General features: G+C 43.3%; 1 protein-coding gene across 2 annotated transcripts in view; it reads left to right on the top strand.

Annotated features, from left to right (window-relative positions):
- The window catches only part of wwox (WW domain containing oxidoreductase), a 139,038-nt gene that overhangs the window by 29,411 nt on the left and 84,830 nt on the right, over window positions 1–24,797 (top strand). The window contains exons 6-8 of one of the 2 annotated variants that reach the window (XM_028584580.1): window positions 14,871–14,959; window positions 19,190–19,375; window positions 23,023–23,287. In XM_028584580.1, coding sequence (XP_028440381.1) covers window positions 14,871–14,959; window positions 19,190–19,375; window positions 23,023–23,287 — 540 coding nt within the window. The remainder of the gene's footprint in view (window positions 1–14,870; window positions 14,960–19,189; window positions 19,376–23,022; window positions 23,288–24,797) is intronic. The other variant, XM_028584581.1, reaches the window with a different exon arrangement.

Here is a 24,797-nt window from a genome sequence, read left to right as displayed (position 1 = left end):
TAGCTTACATCCTGCAACAGTAATAATGGGTTACTTAAAGGGTAACTACCGTTATTTCAACCTGGAACCTGTTTTCCTATGTTTTTTTTGTCTAAGTGACCGATGGGAACAACAATCTTTGACTTTGGTCCAGTATTAAGCAAGATTGCTACTGTTGGCAGCGGCGAAACAAGCTACAATGTAAGTCAGTAATGGCAATTGTCTATCTTGTATTTACCTTCACAGAAGTGCTCGTTTTGCCGCTGACAGGCTCAGATTAATATTCTAAGTGTCTGACAACATTATGGAAAGGAACCCTTCAGAGATAGACCTTTAAAACCTCTTTGAGACCTTTCTGTTCAACCGGAAACCGTTCTGACGTCGCAAGCTTAAAAAAGCAATACTTTTAGTGTGTATAGAGCCAACATATTTTCACATGTAAATTGGTAAACTTTGGGTTTATTTCCACCAAAACTAAAGTTGTGATTGAGTGGAAAGACGACCCAAAATGGCTTTTCATAGTTTTGTTTTGTTTCTGTCGACTTTGAATTAAGTGTATTTTATGATGCTAAAATTACTGTTTATTTACATGGAGTTTGGTGGGTCTAGCAAACGTAATTTCGCGGATGTTTTTATGTTTAAAAAAAAGGATCTTACTCTTTAACAGAAATGTCAACCTCCTTAGAAATCCTTTCCATAATGTTGTCAGACACATAGAATATTAATCTGAGCCTGTCAGTGGCCCTATTAACTTCGGTTGTAGCTTTTTTCACCGCTGCAGATTTCAGCAGTCTTGCTTAATACTGGACCAGTTTCAAAGATGTTGTTCATATCGGTCACTTAGACACAAAAACATAGGAAAATAGGTTGAAGAAAAAAAACGGTAGTTACCTTTTAATACTATGTTAAAGTTTAGTGTAAATTATCGGCTCTCTCCTGCTCTTTATTGAATTTGGGGAAGCTTACATGCTAACAAACCTTGCTAAACTTGTTGTCTGAGATAGTGTTATGTTTTCATTGATTAGTCCTAATCCTAAAAGCCTTTATTCCGGTAACGTTAAGTGACACATACATAATATGAACAATTGAGCATACATCGAGGATTTATCCTAATTATAATTCCTGACTATTCTTTTATAACTATTTTATAATAATATCTACTTGCAAGCTGCAGCTAACAGTTGTCATTTCAGCCGGCATATCTGAAGGTCGCCATTTACAAATGAGTTCTGCTTTTGTTTAGATCTGTCCGAAATCAACAACCCATTGTTTAAAAAATGACACCCGATTTCAAATGGTTCATCTGCCCCCATTATTATTGAATATTGTATATTGTAAATTGCTGTGCGAGAACAGGAAGCCTGACAGTCGTAGCAACAATAACCATCAGTACTGGGACAGAGCTGAAGGAGAAGCACAGAGTTCTAGATCTTCCGCTGAGCTTCTTCTCCGCTGAACTTCTTCTCCTTCGTCAGTGATGTTCTGTCATACACAGAGAGCTGCTACAGGACACAGTAATTTGACAGACCTTTGTCATTCCTACAGGTCTGTCTGTGGCAGTGAACAGTGAACAGAGTTAATTGGTGCCTCTCATCTCTCCTCTGAAGGGCACTGCTGCCTATTAATACATGATAAATTAGCCCAAATAAAACCCTACACACAGCAATGAATGATGAGCTCATGTCTGTGTGAGTGTATGTTGATGCACTTGGATATTTCCTTCAGTGAGTCCGCCTCATTAATTTTTGGTAGCCAAATCTCCATTAGGTTTGAATGAATGACAAAGACGAGCCAAATAGGACAAGAAACAGGACTGGACTGATGGGCAGAGGGGAGGGAAAATCATCAGAGATGAAGAGAGGAGTGCAGAGTATGGGTGAGGAGAGAAGTGGATGGAGAAGAGAGTGAAGGGAGGAGGGAGGTGAGATGGGGGGTGGGGGCCAAGGATGTTCATCCATTACATCCCACAGCGGCCCAGGGGTCGGCTTCAGCAAGACTGATTCAGAGCGATCAGGTTTGGACTCCATCTCCCATAAATCCTGGCATGTGACGCTGATGGATGTGGGCCATAAAGCCTCCCGCTCTGACATGCGGAGAGCAACATGGAGAACCATGGGAAAATGTGAGTGCTCCAGGTTAATGTCAACGAGGCCTGGGAGTGAAGAGGGGATGATGGAGGGAAGGAAAGACGGGGGACATCGAGAGATCAGAGGTGTAGCGAGGGGGATTGAGAAGAATGAGCGGGCTGGGAGCAGAATGTGAAAAAGCACATTTTGTGGGAACGCTGTAACAGAATTTACTGTGACATTGCAATGATTCAGCCGTCAGCCGAATTTAAACCCATGTTGCTTGGAGTGCATTAAATAGTCCGACCCCGTTTGAGAGAAATAAAGACATCGAAATAACTTTCCTGACACCCATTTTGTAGTTTATTTCATCTCCAAAGATTGGTAATAATGGCAATGGCCATGTCATGATGTTTGGCAAGAGTATTAGGGTAATTAATTCTGTGTGTCTTTTCATTTATTTTGTTATTGTATGTCTACATGGTGTTTGATGCATGACCAAGATGAATATAGCTCATTAAAAAAAGCCTCGTGATTATAATAGGGCCAAACACAGGAACTGCCGACCTGGCTAGACAGGAAATGGAGACATGTGTACTTCCTCATTAACAGATCCCCATTTGGGCCATAAAGCACCATCCCAATGCGCACAAGGAAAATGCTCTGATTAGGGGGGGTGGAGGGGCATTGCTGCCCTAATGAAGGCTTCCCCCACAGTCATTTATGATATTGGTATGGGTGGTATGGTGACTAGGCCTATGGGATGAGCTGACTTACGGAGATATGGACATGAGATAGCAGATGCAGTATATTTGTATGGATGGGAGAGATGAGAGGGCCGGGGGAATGCATATCCACAACTCATTTGCAGGAGTCAGTTTTACTAGGTTGCGGCTAATGGAGATGAGCTTGTGTTAAGAGCCAGGGGAGAAGCTAATTTTACATAAAACTAAAAGAGATTTGAGAGGTGTGTGTGTGTGTGTGTGTGTGGGTGGGTGGGTGGGGGAGAAGGTTGTGCTCCCTTTATCCTGCCGGATCATCAAGTGAATTTTCAAAAGCTGACCATCTTTTCCCATAGAAGCTTTCTCTATCCAACTGAAGAAGAAATGACTGAGAATGATGTCACTCATCATTATCATGTTTTCTCTTTAATTTACATTTTAATGAATTGATATCTGAATTAAAAAAAAAAAAAACTGTATTTGGTTTATTCTTACATGGAGAGACTTCAGCCCAGATTGACAGAGATTGTGTTTTGAGGGGTAAACTGCACATCATTTTTGGGCCTCAATTCCTTACAAGTCACTTTAGTTCCTGCTCTTTGACAAATTCATGCAAATTACAGACCTTAGTACAAAGTTTTTCTGCAACCTTTCAATGGATTTTATGGGCACTACTTTGAACAGAGTTGAAAAGTATTAATAGACACTGTTTTATTTGCACAGCTCTGTGTAGAAATAGCTATTATGTGGGCCAGATTATGGGATTTACATTGAATTTATGAGGCTTTATTTTTGACCAGTGGTATTGTGCGTGCCTTCCACTCATTAGGGTGCTTCACAAATAGCATGCCGTTCCGACTTTGTCATTTTGGTGATGTTGTTGGCACGCGTTCCTCTAGAAACTTTACGTAAATGCAATCCTTATTATTTTAGTAATAATGGCAAAAAGTCTTGGTGGGGAAACTAAACACATTATAAATAAAGATTTTAAGATCCTACAAATCCTGTGACCAAATCGTAGAATAAACTAATCCCCTCTCCACCGCTGTCTCCTTCTCTCTCAGCTTTCTAGTTTCTCCACTTCTTCTTGTCCCACCCCCCATCACTCCCCCCACCATTGCCACAGCAGCTACCGGAGGCCCTTGTGTCCACCTCGTTCATCACCTGAGTTTGATTCCTCTGCTCCGAGAGAGAGAGAGAGAAAGGAAGAAAGAGTTGAGGAGGAAGAGTAAAGAGTCATAACAAACCCTCCTCTGTTCTCTCTCCTTCTTTTTCTACCCTTCATTCAGTGTGTGAGGGAGAGATGAATGCAGCCAGTGGAATTAATTGCACCCCGTTACTGAAGATCAGCAAGTTTGCACTGTTGGCGTGCTGATCTGCCATATGGCTGCCCACTAGGTGAACACTTTGATTAATGTTGCCCACTCCCCAGTTTTTCCCCCCACTAATATTTGATTCTGATTACTGAAACTCAGCTCCTCGTTCTGAGTCTCCCCATCTTCAGTCCTCACTCTCCTCCTGTGTCCCTTTTGTTTAGTCTTTTCCTCTGCTCACCTGAGCCATCTGTGTTTGCAGCTTAAGTTTGATTTCCAGTCCTGCCTTCTCTTCCATTGTTGTTTTTCCACAAGCTTTGCTTACAAAGTTTCTGTGCGATGTGGTGTCGCTGTGTGGAGTGTGGAGTTTAGAGTATCGGTGAGATTAGAGGGAGAAAGAAAGGCCAGAGTGCGCTTGTGTTTGAGAGAGATTTGGAGCTGTGGGTACGTGTCTTTCGCAGTTGATTAGGCCCCTGGTGTGTCGAGTGTTTCTCTATTAGCCTCCTCAGCCTCTCGTCTTCTTCCGAGCACAGTGACTGCTCTCTAGCCCCAGAGATCCGGAATATACACACACACACACACGCACGCACATGCACATGCACGCACAAACAAACAATGAGTACAGACACACATGCCATGCACGCAGGTAGGATAGGACGCTGTGCTGGGGTCCAGGCAGTAACAAGGAGGTGAACAGATGCTGGAGTCACAATATCAATAGGGCTGAGTGTAAGTAATAATACCTGAGCAGGGTTCAGCCATGAGACAGTGCTAACTAGAGAAGCAACTCTCAAGTGGAGCATTCACTCTTTGCAAATCACACCGTGTGTGTGTGTGTGTGTGTGTGTGTGTGTGTGTGTGTGTGTGTGTGTGTGTGTGTGTGTGTGTGTGTGTGTGTGTGTGTGTGTGTGTGTGTGTGTGTGTGTGTGTGTGTGTGTGTTATGTTTGTAGGTGCACATGCTCCCATTACACGTTAGAGCGAGCCAGTGTTTGCTGCAGGGGAGCAGTGGTATGGTGTCAGTGCCATCATCAACTCTGAGATAAAATGTTCTCACCTAAGGTCACAAGTTCAAGTTTGTTTTTCTTTTTTTTTCTTTTTTCTCCTGCTGTAATGAGGCAGCAATACAAAAACATGCAGACATCTCTACCGGAACATCTATTACAATCACGCAGGTGCTTTGTTTTCCCTCTGTTTTATAGCCCGTTCCTGCTGCTCGTCTATTTTGGTCCATCTCAGTCTTGTTAAGTGCTGCCATTCTCCTGTGTTTGGATGTGGCCCAGAGGGCCCTTAGCGAGACCAGGGGCTCGGAATGAGCTGCGAGCCCCAGCCAGGGGGTGCCCACGGTAGGCTGCCGCTCCCACTAAATCTCCCTGATTACCCGGGGTGGCTGTGGTGTGATGGGGATGTTACCAAGGTGGAGGGCTCTCCAAAGAGGCTGATTGAGATGCAAATGGAGGCCATAACTCAGAGGTAATGCAGACCTGAGCACCCTTTGCCTCGTCCCTTCCAGCTCACCTCACTCTCTCATCGCTCCACATTTACTCCAGCACAGGAGGAGGGACTGCTATTGTCTCAGGATAAAGTTTGATATTTATCATAGTGTAAGATTGTAATAGAGAAATAAGGGTGAGGGCCGAGGAGAATAAGAAAGTATGAGCATGCAAATGAACTGTGGTTTTGATGAAGGTAAACAATAACAAGATCCTACCAGATAAGTGAACATACTCCTGTGGATGACCACATATACAAACCCACACAGACACACCTGAAGATAACAATCTCTGCTTCTGTTTCTTAGAAAGAACAGATGGACACAATAAAGTGCGGGGGACTCAGCTTGCCAGTAGAAAGGTGGAATGAACAGGGAGAGAGGAGGGGAGGAGTAATTGCACAGTCCTTTGCTGAATTGTTCTGTGGATGCAAATTTAAATCCCTCCTATTATTTTAATAATCTGCCTTTTACTGCTTGTGCTCGGATCATTTGTTTGCAAACCAGGTTATTTGGAGAGGGAGGCTCGGGGGTAATTTCATGCTTTGGAGCATTTATATCTATAACTTAATGAGGAGAGGGCCTGTTGTTTCCTGGTAATACACTGCTAGAGGGGTGCAAACTTTTTATTCTCCGTTTAGGGTACTGTTAGAGGGCAATAATGTGGGATTATCAAATGGAATTAAGGAGCAAACTGAGGAGAGACCTAATGCAGCTTTGGGTGATAGACCAAACTTAATACTGATGTTTCATTTAGGGTTTTTTAGGTTCATGGGGTGTACCATAGGAGATGGGCTTTCCCATTTGCCCTTTTCAATAAGCTAACACACATTTCTTCAAAGATTTCTTCACATTTAAGCATCCTTAATCCCCAGCGCCTGTCCAGTTGGGCTGTTTTTACCCCTATGTGCATTTTCTTTTCCTTCTCAATTATCTAAACTTCTTAAAATGTTTGTTCAACCGACAAACTGTAGTATGTGTATCAGTTTATGAAATTCATTTCCGTCTCCTGCTTATTGTCACTCAGTTGGTGCCAGGACAGGGAGTCAGCCCAGTTGCCCGGCCCAAATCAATTTAACACAACCTTATTACATTTAGCTGAGAGACAAAAGGAAGACTTGCTGTCTACGGAAGGCAGCGCACAGTCTTGTGATATGATCGGGATTGTTAATGTAGTTACTCTCCAGCAGTGGAGCCAAAGACTACGCGGAATGGACTGATGGAGGGAGAAGGTGTGTGGCCAAGTCCCGTCGTCCACCGCCTGTCCTCCTCCTCCTCTCCTCCTCCTCCTCTTCTTTTTCTTCTTCTTTCCTTCCTCCTCGCTGTCATTCCTTCGCTCCACTGTTCCCTTGTGAAGGACTCTTCTCTCTGCAAATTCGATCAGACTGCATGAATTAAAGCAATAATTCAATTTGTTTACAAGGCCTCATTTATTCTCTGTCAGGCCAGCGCTCCGTTGACAATCCGTGGCTTGCTGACCCCCGACCTTTGCTGAGGTCACATTTATAACATTGTTCAACGAGAGTCTTTCAGGCTATTATCAGGCGACAAGGGGCTAAAGATGCATGATGAGAATCCTATTATTCAAATCTGTGCAACACTGTAACATAATGCAAAGCCACACGACCTTATCAACAGACAGGGTAGATCATGTAAATGGTGCTTTAACAACTACGGTTGGTGGTAATGCATGTGTTTATGAATATGAAAATTACCATATAATAATACCGATGGTTATTATATAATTCGATAGTGCCACTGTTTGCCCTTTCGTTCTCCCTTCGAAAACACTTTATCTTAGGTTGCTCTTCCATTCATTCATTTGTTTCTCTTGTAACACTACCTGTGTGATTTTATACCAGAGAAAAAACAAGTGACTTCATCCCAGAGAGAAGAGAAGAAAAGGCACAGTCTCTTGTATTTCTAGGCTAAACTATTGTGACAGTGGAAAATGGTAAGCAGTTTAGAATATTGCCAAACAAAAGAGCTTTTAATCAAAGTGCACACCAGAGCCTGCGGAGTGTAAAACACTCCCTCATCAAAAGGCCTATTATACACTTACTCACATCAAAGGCCTCCATGTTTCTTAATTGCCTGCTTCTTTTCTTATTCAATTATGTGATGCTTATGTTTTTATAAAGCTGATACAAAAAGAGCTTCGGTAACCAAATCAAAGGGGCTTAATTTATCATCTCTGTACAGTGATGTGTGTTCACTACAACAGTGCACATATGTGTGAATGCATTTCTACGAGTGTGTCTGGTACTTTACCATCCCTCCGGATACCGAGATGATGCAAGGCACAAGTGTTTCAGGAGAAATTAAACAGTGTAAAACTAGCAGGTTTAGATAAAGCAATCACATTACCGACACACTTGAAAAGAACACATTATTTTGTACTTGAGAGTGTTGAGCTTTATTGCTGACACCCCAGATAGAAAGTTTTATATACAGTATAAGTGCACAGGGTCTAAGACTTTTTCTCCGACTTTATTGTTATCGAACCACAACATAATCAGCATCTAAGTCTGCGTGTGCCATTCAGCCAGACACTAAAGTCCCTGTGCAGAATTGCAAAATAAGATGGGTGTAAATATGTAATTGCCAGTGCTTATTCTAAGATCTGAAATATTAGGGGGCAATATGGATCGCATTAAAATCCTGGTTGTTACGGGTATCGGTTACACCGAAGACATGCAGGAAAATATGCACTGTCTGCGAATCTGGCGGAGATGGAGTGGGTGAGATGAGGGGGGAGATAGAAGCAGGAGAGGGTGAGGAAATGGAGAGGAAGAGACCGAGAGGAAGAGGAGAGAAAGATGAAAATCTCTTAATGTCTTTCTGAGAACATAGACACATTATTTAAATCTCCATCACTTTTTAATGTAAATCTGATCAGGCTCACACACACACACACACACACACACACACTGATAGACACAGACAGATGAAGAACAGGTTTATTATAACATTGTTAGGATTGAAAGCTGGATGTCACCATCTCAATTCACATTTTCTCTTTAAAAAAACACAAATGCACACAAAACACTTTTAAAATGATATCAGCTGTCCTTTGCGCTGGCTGTGGAATATTCGGTGTGTGTGTGTGTGTTGGTATATATGGGTGCATGTGTAAGTTTGTATGTGCGTGTGTATATGTGTGTTTGTGTGGAATCTGATATCTGCCTCAGGCCCCATGGCACTGGTCTGTCTGCATCCGAAAAGCAAACTCTGCAATTATGATGACCGCCCTGTCCTTTTCATTTCCCATCTCTGTCTCTCTCTCTTGCTCTCTCTCTCTCTGTCTCGGCCTCTCACACTCTCTTTCCATCTCCTTGTCTTTATTTTTCTCTCTCTTTGACCCTTGTGTCTCTCTTCTGAAAGGTTAATACATTCTCAATAGTAAGACAATAACAATAAAGCTCAATTACACCTACAAGCTACAATATGTATTCTTCTTGCACTTAACTCACAGTTACTCACCTCTCTTTAAAATGTTCTGCTTTTCATTTTTATTTTTTGGTAACAACCTTATTCAGAGGAGTTTTGTTTATTTGTATGATTTTAATTGAAATGTCACAACAATGATGTAAATTATAATGCAAGAAGTAATTATTATTATGATTTTTTTTTTTACATAATCATTTTGAACATAGTTTTAGTTTTTTACACTGGTGCCTAAAATACACATTATGTGTAGTGGTGAAAGTACCTAAATTTACTCAATTAGAGTACTTTACTTAACGTTTGAGTATTTCCATTTGATGCGGTTGTATACGTCTACTTCACTACAGGGAAATATTGTACATTTTTAATTTCACTATATTAATCTGACAATTAAAGTTAATGGTTACATTGCAGATTAAGATTCTGAAAATGTACTAAGAGCATATCAAATATAATGCATAACTATAACAGTAAATGAAATGACCTTTTACACAGCAGTATATAAAGTACGTAAAATTGTGTCATCTCGACCAGCTATAACATTAATATTCCGCAGTATTAATAATTCTGTAATATCAATTGTAACACTGCCGTTTTGTCATCACAACGAGTAATGTTTGTTTATATAAAGTACATATTTCTGCTGATACTTAATACATCTGCTTAAGTACATGTTTTTAAATGAGGAGTTGGAATTGAGTATTTTTATATCGGGGTATTGCTTCTTTTACTCAACTGAAGGAACATAAATACTTCTTCCTCCACTGGTTACCTGTCATTATTTCCCCCCCCTTTTTCTTCTTCTTTTTAAGTCCTGCCTCCTTCTCTGTGTTCTTCTCAGCACGCTCAATGTTCCTCTGCAGCCTCTACATGACTCCTTGTCAGGTCTGAGTGAGTGATTAACTCATTGAAGTGCTGACTAATTAATGTCTTTCATTAATTTCAGTCATTAATGCTGTGTTTACTAACATGGCCCGCTGTAGCCTTAGTACGTCACTCAACGGAAATGTCATTGAGTACTTAACCATGGCCTGGCCTTTACTCCTGTGTGTGTGTGTGTGTGTGTGTGTGTGTGTGTGTGATGTCCGTGTTATGTGTGTGTGTGTGATGTCCGTGTTGTGTGTGTGTGTGTGATGTCCGTATTAAGAGTATCAGCACGTATGTGCCTCATTCTCCCATGTTTCTCATCTGGAAAATCATCCCATGTCCTTCCTTCACCTTTTCCATATCTGCCCCTGCAATTGCTTGATTTGTAACTTGATTTCAGGAAAGGGAAAACCTGTAGATTATCCAGCTTTCATTAGGGGGGAAAAACCCAGTCCGTGTCAGAGAAAGAAGAAATCAATTTAATACAGACTTAACTGGAGGGAATTGCATATTCTGCCTGTACTGTATGTGCTGAACAGGCACTTTCTCTTCCTCACCAGAGACCTCCCTCCCTATTAATTGCAGTGTGTGTGCATGCCAGTGAGTAAGTGGATGTGCGCGTGCATTTGTTTGTTTGTGTGTGTTTGTGTTTGTAATGTGTCGAGTGTGCGCATTCATTTGTTCGTTAGGTGCTTGAATGCATGTTTCCTGAGTGTGTATCCAGTCTCTTTATCTGTGTGTGGAGGTCAATTCTCAGACCTGCGGTAGGGCACCCGGCCAGATGTCTCAGTTTCTTTATTTGCTGTGTGCGTGTGCGTTCACCGCACGTGGTGTGTGTCCATATGTGTGTCCATATTTCTTTGTTGGTGCACGGCGCATGCATAAGCACAAGCGCATGTGACTTAGCCAGGTGGAGAGCAGATTGGTTGGTATTTATGAACAAACGTCATAATTGTGACAGGATGATATACGACCAGCACATTCCACAGTTTCCCCCTCTCCCTCCTTTTCTCTTTTTCTTTTTGCTAAAAATATATTTCTATGATAAAATGCAGTCTTAAAAGCTGATGACCAATTTAGTGTGGCGTGTTGCGGACAAGGTCATAGAGATCTGTGTTCCTCCCTCCGAGGCCTGTTCTAATCTACAGAGCAAGAAGAGGGTCTCAAAGTCATTTCTCTAATTGCTTTTATAAGGTGCCCTTTTCACATGGTGTCTTCCCTGCTCATTCACTTTCACCGCCATTACAGCACCTTACATCCGCACCTGCTGGTAAAAATACAGTCATGTAATATTGCTGTCGCTTTATATTGATATTAGGAATTCAGAGGGAGCAATAGAAACCCTGTTAACCTATAGAATCCGCACACTTTTCGGTCTTCCCCTACTAACTCTTTTACCATCCTTCTCAATGCCTGAGGTGTTAACCGGGGGCTGCAGGGTAAGTGTTTTGTATATATGGGGGTACTTTTGATTTCTTAAGTGTTGTCCCTGCATTGGTGCTCTATAAGGGGAGCTGAGGTGGTGAGGGGGCAGCAGTTGAGTGAAGATGGAAACGGGGGTTAAAGTGTGAGAGGGAAGGCTGAGAAGGATAAGGGGAGAGGGGGATGAGATTGAGCCTAGTGCATTAAGACAGTGTATTATTTGGCGGTTCCACTTGCTTGCGTCCATTAGGAGTGGCTGCTATGCTATTAAAGGGGTCAGCGAAGTGTGTGTACCTGTGTGTGTGTGTGTGTGTGTGTGTGTGTGTGTGTGCGTGTGCGTGTGCGTGTGAGGGAGTATGCCTACATGTGTGTGTTTTAAGAGTTAGTAGAGTGGTCCAGTGTCTTATTGAACAGGATGGGGCTCCCCTGCTCTAATACCTCTTCATTTTATTGGATTGGATGGCCCCAGTTATAATTGTATTAGGGCTCTTCCCCCTCCATCCCTCCACTCTGTCTCCACAGCAGTGACCACATTCCCCAACATACGTGGAAAACGCCAGGAGAGACGAGGAGAACCTCTGCAAAGGCCAACTTCCGCCACTCACACGGCACTTTTGCTCTCCATCCTCGCTCTTAGTTCCCTCCTTCTTTCCTTCACGTTGCAGACAGCTGTCCTCTTGGGTTGACGGCTGGAGGTGGGGGTGGAAGGTGAGAGGTGGCAGCAGGAGTGGAGGGCTGAGGGATCTGACGCCCATGTTATCATCATGGGGACCTTGCTGCTTTCTGTCCCGAATGTGCGGCTCTTCGCGCCGTGAATATGGACACACAGTCGCAGCAGTTTCCAGTGTTCACGCCGTAAAACTTATTTACACGTGGGTTTCATTCATAACTAGCCTTTTGCATTTAGATGGAGCGATAGGCTGGGTGTAGCTGGGGGCGGTAAGCTCTGTCACCCCGAGCCGAGCTTTGTGGTGTTGCACACTCAGCGATTACTCCAGAGTTAACCAGAGAGGCTTCGCTGCCTCTCACTTTTCCTTCGCCCTTGAAGAGACCAGGAGTTGTCAGGGTCCTCATAAAAACCCTGAACGATTGCGTCCGCGCGGTCTTCCTCTCTTTTTCTACCCTTTTTTTCCCTCTTCTCCTTCCAAAACCTGGCCATCTGTCTAATTGTTCACCTCCATCGCTTTAATGCTTTTTACATGCTTTTTCCCCCCTCTTTCCAGGCAATAAACTTTATTTTCTTCGCAAGACTTCAATCTGCAGGGGGAGGGTAGACGGGCAGGCAGGCTGCTCACCTTCTCCCTGCTGGATTTGCTCCAGTGGCCCCCCTTCAACCCCCCTCTATCCTCCCTCTGGTCTCCCATTACTCCATCTCTCCTTCCCTTTCCCCCCCTGTCTCTAGAGAAGGGGATATGTGTTCGTCAAGCTGACACCTGCTCTCATCTTCTCTGCTGGTCATACACTCATGGAGGGCTACCCTGTTGAGGAGGCCTTATACTGACCTGTTAATTACCACACTGCTGCCTGCTCTGACCTTGTTTAGAAGTAATCTCTCATTTTTCTTGCTGTGAAATTCAATTTCTCATAAGAACAACTGAAGGCTTTCCCCACACATTTATAGAAGTTTTCTCATTATATCGCACATCTTCCTCTTACACTTGTGACCAAATATTTCTTTCACAGCTAACCCCTTTTCACTTTACATGCATTGCTGTGTATGTATAATGTGTAAAAGTGGCCAGGAGTGCACATACAAGTCATTAAATTAGACAGTTGTCTCCTCTCACCTGTGATTACTGCTGTGTGCAGATCATATAAGCAGGTACCCTATAATTATATCTATAATAGCCATAATCAGCCCTTTAATGCTTTGTAATAGCATCAATATAATGGTATAGAGTAGCATCAAGAGAATAATTCAGGCATAGATAATGGTGTGATAGCGTGGTTTTACCCTTGAGTCACAACACTGAATTTGTTGTGTGTGTGTGTGTGTGTGTGTGTGTGTGTGTGTGTGTATGCGTGTGCGTGTGCATGTGCCTGTGTATGCATGTATAAATACGCCCTGGGGCAGTTAAGGTGTCTGTAAAATGCCTGAAGAATCACATTTCCATCTGAAGGCGCTCCTAACCCTTTCTTGTTTTCTTTGTGCTCATTGCTCCATGGAGCGTCCTTGCTGTGAGTGTCATGTACACTTAGCTCTGCAGAGACAGACACGCAGAGGAAAGACATTCCCATATGACGCCCACAGACTGGAGATCGGATCAGGGGAAAAGGCTGACAGGAGAGCAGCAGCAGCAGCAGCGGCGGCGGTGGTGGTGGTGGTGGTGGTGGTGGTGATGGTGGTGGTGGTGGCGGTGGCGGATGGAGAGTGGAACGCTGTTCCGGGGTGTAATATGAGCTGACAGCGTTCCGTAGGGATGGCGGGCAGGACGAAGGGGAGAGGTAGCATCAGGAATACCTGGTGCTACTCAACCCAGAGCCCAGCCGAGAGTCCTGGGAGCAATATCTCACTCCTCTTTTCCCTTTCCAGCATGAGGGATGAGTCTAATGGACCGTTCTGTCTGAACGGAACATGCTCCATCTCGGTTCACGCTGCATGCACTTGTACACCACGGTCCCGCGTGAGCTCATCTGTTGTAGGGAGATTGAACCTGGGTTGTCCGTTGAGGGGGCCTGTACTGATAAAGATGTAGAGAAGGGCAAGAAGGGGGTAGAGAGTCTAAGTTGATGCTTTATCACAGACGGAAAAAAAAACCTGGTCATACATGCTCCTTAAGACCTCTCTGCTGAGGCCTTTGCCCTGCAGCAGAACGCTATACAGTGGGATGGAGAGGATGATGAATATTTAGCCCGTCTTCCTTAGTGTGTAAATGCAGCTATGCATTCACTTCTTAAGTCATTTATCTTTCTCCTCTCCTCTCCTATCCTCACCCTGTCTCCCAACATATGGTGGAAGATGACAGACACACACACACACACACACACACACACACACACACACACACACACACACACACACACACACACACACACACACACACACACACGCTGAGAACACGCAGTCAAAAGCTATGGAGTTCTTTAGGAGACTTTAGACAGGACTGTGACTTTTTTTTCTGAATGAAAGTAATAGTCAAATTATTTTATTTATATATCTCAAAATAACAAATGACAAATTTGCTTTAAAGGGCATTACAATCCTTTATCACTATACCCGTGATTTGGATAAAGAAAAACTGTCAAAAAAATATTAATTTAGTAAATAAAGGATGAAAACTCAAGAAGAGCAACAGTGAGTGACAGACAGACAGACAGACAGACAGGTTTACCATTCACACACAGGGGAGATCCTTAGGTCCTTATTTTTTCACTGGGGTGACCTGGTTGTTTGCATTTTTAAACAGGGTGAAACAGCACCACCCTTTGTATCATTTGAACTTGAACTTTTTTTTGCTGAAGGCGATGACTGTCATGGTAACAGTGGCAGTTTGTAAAAAAAAAAAAAAAAAAAAAAAAAAAAACTTTATTATAATTATACATTTGTGTTTTCTGTCTCTGCAGCACAAAGCAAGAGTAGAAGCCATGATGTGCGATCTGGCCTCTCTCCGCAGTGTCAGGGAGTTTGCTGAGTCTTACAAGGCCAAAAAACTGTGAGTATAAATTTTCTAAACTGGATTTTTCTCTCTGATGTTTTCTGCCACTCTTTATTAGATTATTTACCTAAGATTTGGTAGGATAAGACAGTAGGCATAAAACCTCCTTAAAATGTAACTGTTTGGATCCAAAAGGCCATCAAAAGAGAGGGGAGTCACCATTGTGAAGAAACAGTGGCAGAGCTGGCCTTTAATCAAACGAACGGCAGCACGCTCAACTCACAAATCCTGACACTGTCTCACAGTCATTTAAAGCTAACTTTAAGTAGCCATCAGTCCCATTTCAGCTGTCCAGCTTTTTTCATGCTCCAGAGAGAGAAAAAGAAACATACTGTATAAGTAATAAATAAATAAACAAATAAGTAAAAAGCAATGAAGACTCTCATTCAGGCCGATCACTGTAATCATCATCACGATTACTTCCCACGTACACCATACTTAAAGGACATCCAAACTGTAACTGATGGACACCATATGGACAAGGCCCCAGGAGTAAGTGTGTAAATTTGTGTCGATTTGCTTGACATTGGTCGAAACAGACTACCAGACTTTATGACACTTATTTTGTGGTCGTCAGCTTTTACCGCATGTGTCTTGCTTCCCATGGTCGGACACACAGTTGCTATTTCGGGGTCATGTATTCCGTCATCAATACTGCTCATCCACCCGCAGGTGTCTAGGCAAGGGGCCGTGTGTATGTGTGTGTTTGTGTGTGCATGAGTGTTGGTGTCAGGGGAGCCCCTTGGGGAGAGGCAGGGCAGTCATTGCCCGTAGCAGCCCTGGGGCAGGGTATGGCCATCCAGGACACGTGTCTTGGGTCACAGCCAAACCTCACGATGGCTTTCCTCACTCTGTGTCCTATAGCTCCCTCCCATCTCTTACATGTATCCCTCCCATCCAAGCTGCAGTATATTAACCTCCCTTCAAGCCCGCTGCCCCCAGAACCTCTGTTCTGCTTTTGTTTTTTTGGCATATCCTTTATGCAATTTGTTTATCTGCATCAGCCTCTCCCTCTATTCTCCCTCTCTCGTGTTGTCTCTCAGTCTTTCTCTGTCTGTGTCGCTCTCTCTCTCTACCTCAGTATTTTGGCAAGGTTGTATTTCTTCATTAGCTGTGCTGTTGGGGGGGGAGTGGGGGAGTCCCAGGGGATGTCAGAGTACATTAATTCTCATCAGAAGGGGAACAGAGCAGAGTGGAGGCTGGGAGCTCTGAGCTGTGAATGGCACTGGGCAGCTGTCTGAGTCTACCACCACTCTATTACTGCTCGTATGTCTTCAGGCATAACACACACAGGAGCGTGCGCACACAACGCACATGTATATGTGCATACATGCACGGACACACACTCAAGACAATTCTGCGCGCAGACGCATACGCACACAGTTTTGTAAACACAGAGACAAACACACTCATACACATACGCACAATAATGCTCCTGCAGCGTGTCATTGACAGGTGAAATGTAATCAGAGTCTTTTTCTTTTCCTTCTCTCGTTTCTCACTCCCTTGCTTTTAAGTGCTTTAGTCAGTGGCTTTCACGCTGCTTTGTGTTCCATTGACCCCGATTCTGCTTTAATTGCCTGTCCTTTGAAATGAAATTACCTGGATATTGATATTGTTGAATGCAGTGCAATTTCATTGGGATGTAATTGATGGAGGACAGCGTTGACAGAATGCCCCTAATACAATTTCCACTGAACGGTCGGTAATTAACACATGCAATTTGTTTTCACCTGTGATTTTTTTTTTTTTTTTTTTTTTTTTAACTGCAATTATCCTGTTCTAATTTTAAGCATATTTTCTGTAATAAGTGGTCTGTATGAATTCATGCACGCTGGATCACATAAGTCTACCATTCTTCCATTCCTTTGCATTATGGCGACTGTAACACCGTCAGAATTTTTGAGGGTGTCTTTGCACACTTTACAGGTATGCACTTCTGGTGTGTGAGTTTAAATATGGATCAGGATGAGTGGTGTACACATATCCATATGTTTGTTGCCAGTGCCAGTTTTTCTGTTGCCAATAAAGTGCAGTGTTAATGACCAGTAGTCTGAGCCCAGCTCACGCAGGCAATCTCTTCCTGCTGGCCCACATTATCATAGAGGTCAGGGGTCATACCCAGGGGGGTTATTTAAAGTAAATATATAAACTGATGTCTCCCTGTTTGGTAGTTAACACCCTCGTTTGACCAGCGCTGCGATTGCACAGTGCACACAGTGTTGTGTGAGGTCTTAATGTGGAAAGAGGGACTGTGGTACGCGGCAATAGGCCTATTAAAGACATTCATTAGACCTGCGCTTATGAGAGAGGGACTAACTGGTGGGCAGTTGAATTAACAGGCCTTTTACATTACAAGCAGACTCACCAGAGGCCCATCTGAACTGCGTGGGGGAAATCGCTCTACCGGCCAGAGAAAAGTTGGTTATTGGACTTTTTGATCACAAATTTGTGATTATAATTTGAGTGACATACTGAGTTTATGTTGTAGTATTAGGTCACAAAAAGGACACACGCCAAATGTAAACCTTAAGTGGTGTAACTGACATAACGATCAGTTTAAAACAACAGCTACAGTGAAAGGTTGAATTGTTAAGTCAAGAGTTCACGCCTGTGGTGTTATTGTGCAACTTCGAGCCAGTACATTGGTAACAGACCCAGGAGTTTTGCCTTGTATAGCACAATGTTACTGTACTTCACACTCTATTAGACAGGGGAACACTGGGCCAAAAACTACCACCGTGTTTAGTTTTATTTGGTTTCAGAGCAGAACTTGACATCACAGCAACTGTTGTGTTTTACTCCTCCATCTTGTTTTATTAGGTTCATGTGCAGGCCACGCCATTTATTTACATTTATTTAGTTTCCCTACCAAGCCAAGCCATTAAGTTAGAAGTCCTTACCTTTTTGTATTTTGGGTGAACATTTGAATATCTCACTGCTAGTGTGTGTGCTCTGTTGATAATGTGCTGAGGTCGGCATTCTTTAAGTTGACTTGTGACTAGGTTTGCGCTCTCTAATGAACCTTGTGTGTTCGGAGGCCTGAAGGTGATCCTACAGTACACTCCTATGTAATAGCATGGGATGGCTCATTATAGCAAGGCATAACAATTCACACATTAATTTTCCAGCATCCAGTTTTTAATTAATCCAGTAGGCAGTCTTAAACACAGGGTACACAAATTGCCTTCGGCCTCATAATTAATTCTAATGGAAGAAATTAGAAATTGGTGGGGTGTGTTTGGATTGTTCGGCTGTGTTACTGTGGTTTCGAGCTCGCTGGAGCGGCGCTGTCACCGACAAGGATCTCTCGCTGCCCTGACCAATCCAGCAATCTCCGCTCACTGGCACGCGAGCAGGGAGTGTTACTCACTCGCCCACACGCTGTCTGCAAGAATGAAAAGGCTTTGCATGTCTGTGTAAAAGCACATGCTTTTTTTTTATTAGTCCCTGAATAAAGTCAATTGTTTTTTATATCCTGACTTGTGTGTGTATTGTCTTTGATCTTCTCTCTTCTGCTCAGCCTTTCCGAGTCAATGTGTTGGTGGGTTTGGTTACTCTGAGTAGTTACACAGAGTCTGTATCAACACCCATTACTTCCACCACCCTTGTGTGTTAAAACGGTTTGAGATTGCTTTTCAATGTGTTGTTGCTCTTGGATTCCAGCCAGCTGTATTCAGTATCTACAGTACCTGTCGAGCCATGGGGAGTTGCACTGGAAACCTCTGTATCATATCAGCATTACTGATCCTCTGTCTCTGTAGACGGCTAAAAGTCCACCACACTGTGGAATAAGACACCCCGTTTCCTTTCTCTGCCTTCGCTTTTCACTATTCCATCTTCTTCTTTTTTTTTTTTATTTCTTCTCCCTTTCTCTCCTTACCTCTTCTTCAGCCTAATATGGTATGAATATCCTCTTTTTATGCAGCGGTGTCTTCTTTGTTTTCACTAATAATCAAACAATCAAACATGTTTTATTTTCTGGGCGCCAGGATGGCTCAGTTGATAGAGCGGGCGCCCATATATAGAGGTTTACTCCTCGACGCAGCGGCCACGGGGTCGACTCCGACCTGCGGCCCTGTGCTGCATGTCATTCCCCCTCTCTCTCCCCTTTCATGTCTTCAGCTGTCCTGTCAAATGAAGGTCTAAAAATGCCCCAAAAATAATCATTTAAAAAAAAAAAAAAAAAACATGTTTTATTTTCTGCCTTCCTCCCCCGCCCCGTAGGCCCCTTCACATTCTGGTGTGTAATGCAGCAGTGTGCACTCAGCCCTGGAGATTGACGGAGGACGGCCTGGAGTCCACCTTCCAGATCTGCCATCTAGGTCACTTCCTGCTCGTCCAGTGCCTGCAGGACGTGCTGCGTCGCTCGGCCCCCGCCCGTGTTGTGGTGGTATCTTCTGAGTCCCACAGGTAAAGAACAGTAAACTAGGCGTGTAAAACTGTATTCCTGCATCTATGTGGTCTCAGGAGAAGACCATTGAAATGAGCCTTATAGAATTTCAAATGGACAGTTTGGCTATTTCGTTAAATTAAAAGCATGCCCTTTGCATTTTTTAAGGTAGAATTCTTATCATGCTTTGTAATTCTTTGTAAAGATTTGAAAAGCAATTTTGTGCTTCTGTACATTTAGTGTGCAACTTAAAAGTGCCCGGTGGAGTTTTCTTGTAAACAAATGAAATGAATGTTTATGTTCAGTGTTACTCAATAAAACTCACTCTCTGTATCCTTGAGATGTAACAAACTCACAAATGTTGAATGCATTAATTCCTCATAAAACATCAGATTTTTCTCCATCATTGCCCAGGTGAGCATGTGGGTGACTTTGAATCCTGCATTCTTTACATCCATGTATGGGCCATTGCTGCGTATGTTGGCATGTTACTGCGAGTTGTAGATCAGTGGAATAGTTTGAAAACCATTGGTAGGACTGTAACGCATCATCCAAATGCACATGTGCATCCTTGTGCGTGTGTACAAGACACGTAAATTCCACAGGGTTACACAAACTTACCCTATTTTTCAGTTTGGAGTAAATCTTGTTTTTTCCTTCTCATAGTAGATCATCTTGGGTTCATTTTTTGTCTTTGGGTTTGGAAATATAATGATTTTTACTGAGGATGATACAGCATTTGCAGCATTTGTTAAGAACAAATGCCTCAGCTAGGCTGTTTAATACAAAGTATTAAACCCTCACCACTTGCAACAATTTATTTTCCTAAATTTGAGATAAGCGGTCACTGGAAACCATAGACAGACATGAACTGAGCTAAACAGTCCTTCGAGGGTGTGTTGAACAATGCCGCTCGCTCCCCCGCTTTCAAGGCAGATCTGTAATTTGTGATTATTGCTAACAAATAAAATTTACTTGAGTTTACTTGACTACACACCAACCCAAATGTTTTTATTTTGAAATTCTTAGTGATGGAAATCATTTAACCTGGTTAACCCTCCAGTCAACTAGTCGTTTCCATCAACACAGTAAACACCGTTTTATTTTATTTTTTATTTTTATACCGATCAGCACAGTACCACACAATTCTGGCATCTTCAGTTTTCTAGAAAATATACTTTCATATTAGTACTGCTTTCTGTGACTGTAAAAAGCTGATGTTACAACAGGTTGCCAACAGGTTGCCCCCCCACCCCCCTCGCTGAAGGGTTGGGAATGTTGTTCAACGTGAGCACAACACTGTTGTTTCCCCTGTCTTCCCAACATTTACAGTTAAGCCATATTTAAGTCAACAACTCTTCAACTCCAGTCATGAAGTTAACTACGCTACATTGGCGAGTTCACTACAAACTGATAACTCAGACTTAATGCATATTGTCAAACATGACAGCCTCACTCACTGAAAACTCATTTCCCTCCACACGCTGTCACTATGAATTAAACGTATCATCAACATGATGGATGGACTTATCAGCTAAAATTAACTTTGATCAAGTATCTGCTCCTTTCTGTCTGACCCCCTGACTCAGCCCCTTTCTCTCTTCACTCCCTCCTTCTGCCATCTATTGTTTTTCAAGTCTATCTTTTTTGGTAACTCCACTCCATAGGCGTCTGTTTTTCCTGTCATTCAGTAGACAGGCATGATGTCTTGCAGTGATCTGTGAGCCCAAGCCCTGAGCCATGTGTTTCAGAGTCAGTGTGTGTGTGTGTGTGTGTGTGTGTGTGTGTGTGTGTGTGTGTGTGTGTGTGTGTGTGTGTGTGTGTGTGTGTGTGTGTGTGTGTGTGTGTGTGTGTGTGTGTGTGTGTGTGTGTGTGTGTGTGTGTGTGTGTGCGCAACATTGATCCAGTCCTCAGTCAGTCAGACGGCCAAGCAGAGTGATTGATTGGAACTCGGCAGAGTGACCTGAGACAAGGAGAACATACGCAGAGTTATTCTAGCAGATCAAACAGCAGCACTATTACAGGAGCCCTCGTATGAGTTATGTTATACAGACTGTCATGCATGAGAGGACAGGAGCAGCGGAAGTCATGGTGTGACACTCGGATTCACTCGTGGTCACACTGCTATTTCGTGCTTTAGGAAAAGTAATGGGAAGAGAGAGAGTAGTAAAAGCTTATTGAAAGAAAGCATGTCATAAAGGGAGTATTGACAGAATTTGATTGATGCAAGACTTGCCTACACAGTAAGAACAGTGAGGTCACGTAAGTTTTGGTGGTGTGAAAACTGTCTGGCTGCTATTGGAACAAAGCGTACGATTTATACTGTACGTATCGCAAGGCCAAAAACGGTCAGGTATTCTCTTCACTCTTTGCCCTACAGCTCCCTCTCTCCTTCTCTGCCTCCCCAACACATACACTCACCTTCCCTTCTCTCCTGTACAAGCAGCAGTGGCTTTAACCCCTTCAAAGAGGGCTTAGGCTGGACCAGAGAGAGTCAGTTACACACCGACACAGACTAGAGGGAAGGGAAGAAGGAGCGGAAATAGACAATATCTGATATTACATCTTCCATTCTGTCCACCTCATTCCAGACCTATATTACATCTATTGAAGTCACTGCCTTTTTTGTTTGTGTTATTTTCAGTTTCTGCTGATTTCACGTTTATTCACTTAGCCTCCCCTCACAAGCAGTGTGTGACCCCTGACCTGGCAGCATATTGTATTCCCTAAGCCCCTTGTCCCTTGGTAAAGCATTGACCTATAAGGGACAGGGGTGGGAGAGATGGACACGCGGGTAATGGCTGGACACTTTATCAGTTTCCACCACAGGGGCTTACTGTGGAATTGGCGCCATACCGGTTTACTTTGCCATAGTACTGCATCAGATCTGGTCAAACAAGGGAAGATAATATCCTTAATGAAATTACCTCTGAGAGATCTAAGCTGTAGCTCTGGCTCCGTACTTTTATGTGCAGACAAGCTATTTTGGTTCACCAAAATCTGTATTTGTTATTATGCAAGTTTGTGTGAATCATCTTGCAGGGTAATTCATTGATTGCAATATTACTGTAAAACCACATTCAGTTGTAACCGGGGAACTGCATTTGGTGCTCAATCAATTTATTTATCAACCCCGACTTGCTAAAGTAGTTATGAAGTTGCAGCACATGAAATGAAAAGCCTGCAGATGTTGTAATTTAGCCAAGCAAGGATGTTGCGGAAGGCGACAGTAAACAAGAGGCAGCGAGCTTGTAAAATCACAACAAGGAAACCAGGTGACATTTTGATTGGTTGTTTTCTAATGACTGGATTAATATGTAGGATGTGTTCCACCGGTTTGGAGCCTATGTCTCTTCCTCCCACACATACACAAACCCACTCGACACACAGGGAGTGTAGCTTTCGTGCCCGTGTATCGTGATGTTATTGCATGACTGCATAATAACACGAGTAGTGTAATGTTTAAGGGGCCTTGTCAAACATCTGGACTTTAACAGCTCTGTCGCAGGCAATTAAAGAACATCATGTCATGTCTTTGATTTGTATGCAGCCAGCGCCACACATCTGCCAGTAGAAAGCCTACACACACACACACACACACACACACACACACACACACACACACACACACACTCTAACTACTCTCTTATTCTGGACTGTGTTTCAGGTTCACAGACCTGTTAGACTCATGTGCCAAGGTGGACTTGGCCCTGCTGTCGCCCACAAAGAAGGAGTACTGGTCAATGCTGGCTTACAATCGAGCCAAACTCTGCAACATCCTCTTCAGCAAGGAGCTCCACCGCCGCCTCTCGCCGCACGGTGTCACCTCCAACGCGGTGCATCCTGGGAACATGATGTACACCTCCATTCACCGGAGCTGGTGGCTGATGACCTTTCTCTTCTCTCTGGCCAGACCTTTCACCAAGTCTATGGTAAGGGACAAAACCAGACTAAAGCATGCATAAGCTTGAGATTGCACAAACTGTAGCACGACCTGACCGATGGCCACCAAAAACACTTTTAATTACCAACAGCGGTTGGTAACCACCATAATGGTTAATTTCACCAGAGTTGCTCTGTATCTTGTTATACTTTTCTACATGGAAAGAAAGTCAGTGAATTCACCAGACTTTGTTACTATCTTCTTGTTCTGACTCTGATGTGTCCCTAACTGAGCCTATATATTTGTCTTGGCACGTTCCTGGGAGAAAGTAGAGGAAAAGGATGGAGAGGGGCTGATCTGCTGAGTGCTGAGGGCTCAGGGAGAGAGTCTGGGTTTCACAGATAGAGAGATAGTCTGTGGTTTGTTTTCCTCTTCCTCCTGTCACTGTTTATTTAACTCAGAGAAGCCGTTCCCTATCCTCTCACAAGGGTAGGCGATATTCCAGATCCTGTGTACCGCAACTATTAGGTTACAGTAAATGCACTGAACAAACTCAAGTCTCTAATCCTATGCAGGCATGTACTCCGGAGGACTGAGATAATAAGCTCTCTGTCAAATATGTTTTTACCATCCAGCCCATTCCCATCAGGAGAATCTATTACCAGATAGTTTCAGATGCATTATCTTAAATTCTGAGTCATATTAGCAGGCTGACTCAACTTTATTTTTCAAAGACCTTTCTGAGAGCAGAGATGGAGTAAAGACGTTATGTCCTCACAGGCTGTTTTAGAGCGATACAAAGAAAGGAGGCTAGGTGCTGTGCCAGGGGGATCTGTGTTTTGTATCTGTTTACAGCTTTAATTTTGAATGATAAAACTAGATCCCCTCAGAGAATTGACGAGTGTCAATTCTCTGAGGGGATCTAGTGATGCGGGTGGGAGTTAGCTCCTGGTAGGGTCTTCCTTTGGCATACTGGCCCAGGCAAGAGGCTTGGGACACGGAATGCTATTCTCTGGTGAGGAAGGAGCCTAAAGTGGTGCGGGAGATACAGCTGTATCAGGTATCTGTAGTTGGGCTCACCTCTACACACATCGGTGGCTCTGACTGGAACCAAACCACTGCATACAGGATGTACCTTCTCCTATTAAGGAGTTACCCGGGGAGATGTGAGCTGGTGTGTGGGGATACTCACGAAGCTGAGCAGCATTGGTTTGACTTTTTCCTCTGAATTGAGAGTGTGGTCTGTGTTCAACGATTGGGGGCCTCCCTGTTTATTATGCCTATCCACTGAACAATACTTTAGAGTATCCAGATTTCTTGTAGTCTCTGCTTGTGGTCTCTATAAGGGTGTTGGGGGTTCACTTTAATGCTCACCTGGGCAATCATGGAGAAAGCTCAGGAGAGAGGTGATTGGGAGGAACAGCCGGCCTGATCTGAACCTGAGGGGTGTTTTTTTTATTGGACTTCTGTGCCAGTTACACACTGCAGATTGTACCTCAATGATCACATTACATTACATTTCATTTCGATTTGCGATTTACAATTGCTATATATCAGAG

The sequence above is a fragment of the Perca flavescens genome, chromosome 8, assembly GCF_004354835.1.
Source record: "Perca flavescens isolate YP-PL-M2 chromosome 8, PFLA_1.0, whole genome shotgun sequence".
NCBI lineage: Eukaryota > Metazoa > Chordata > Actinopteri > Perciformes > Percidae > Perca > Perca flavescens.
The sequence above is the reverse complement of the archived record's forward strand: the minus strand, read 5'-3'. Positions and strand labels throughout refer to the sequence as shown.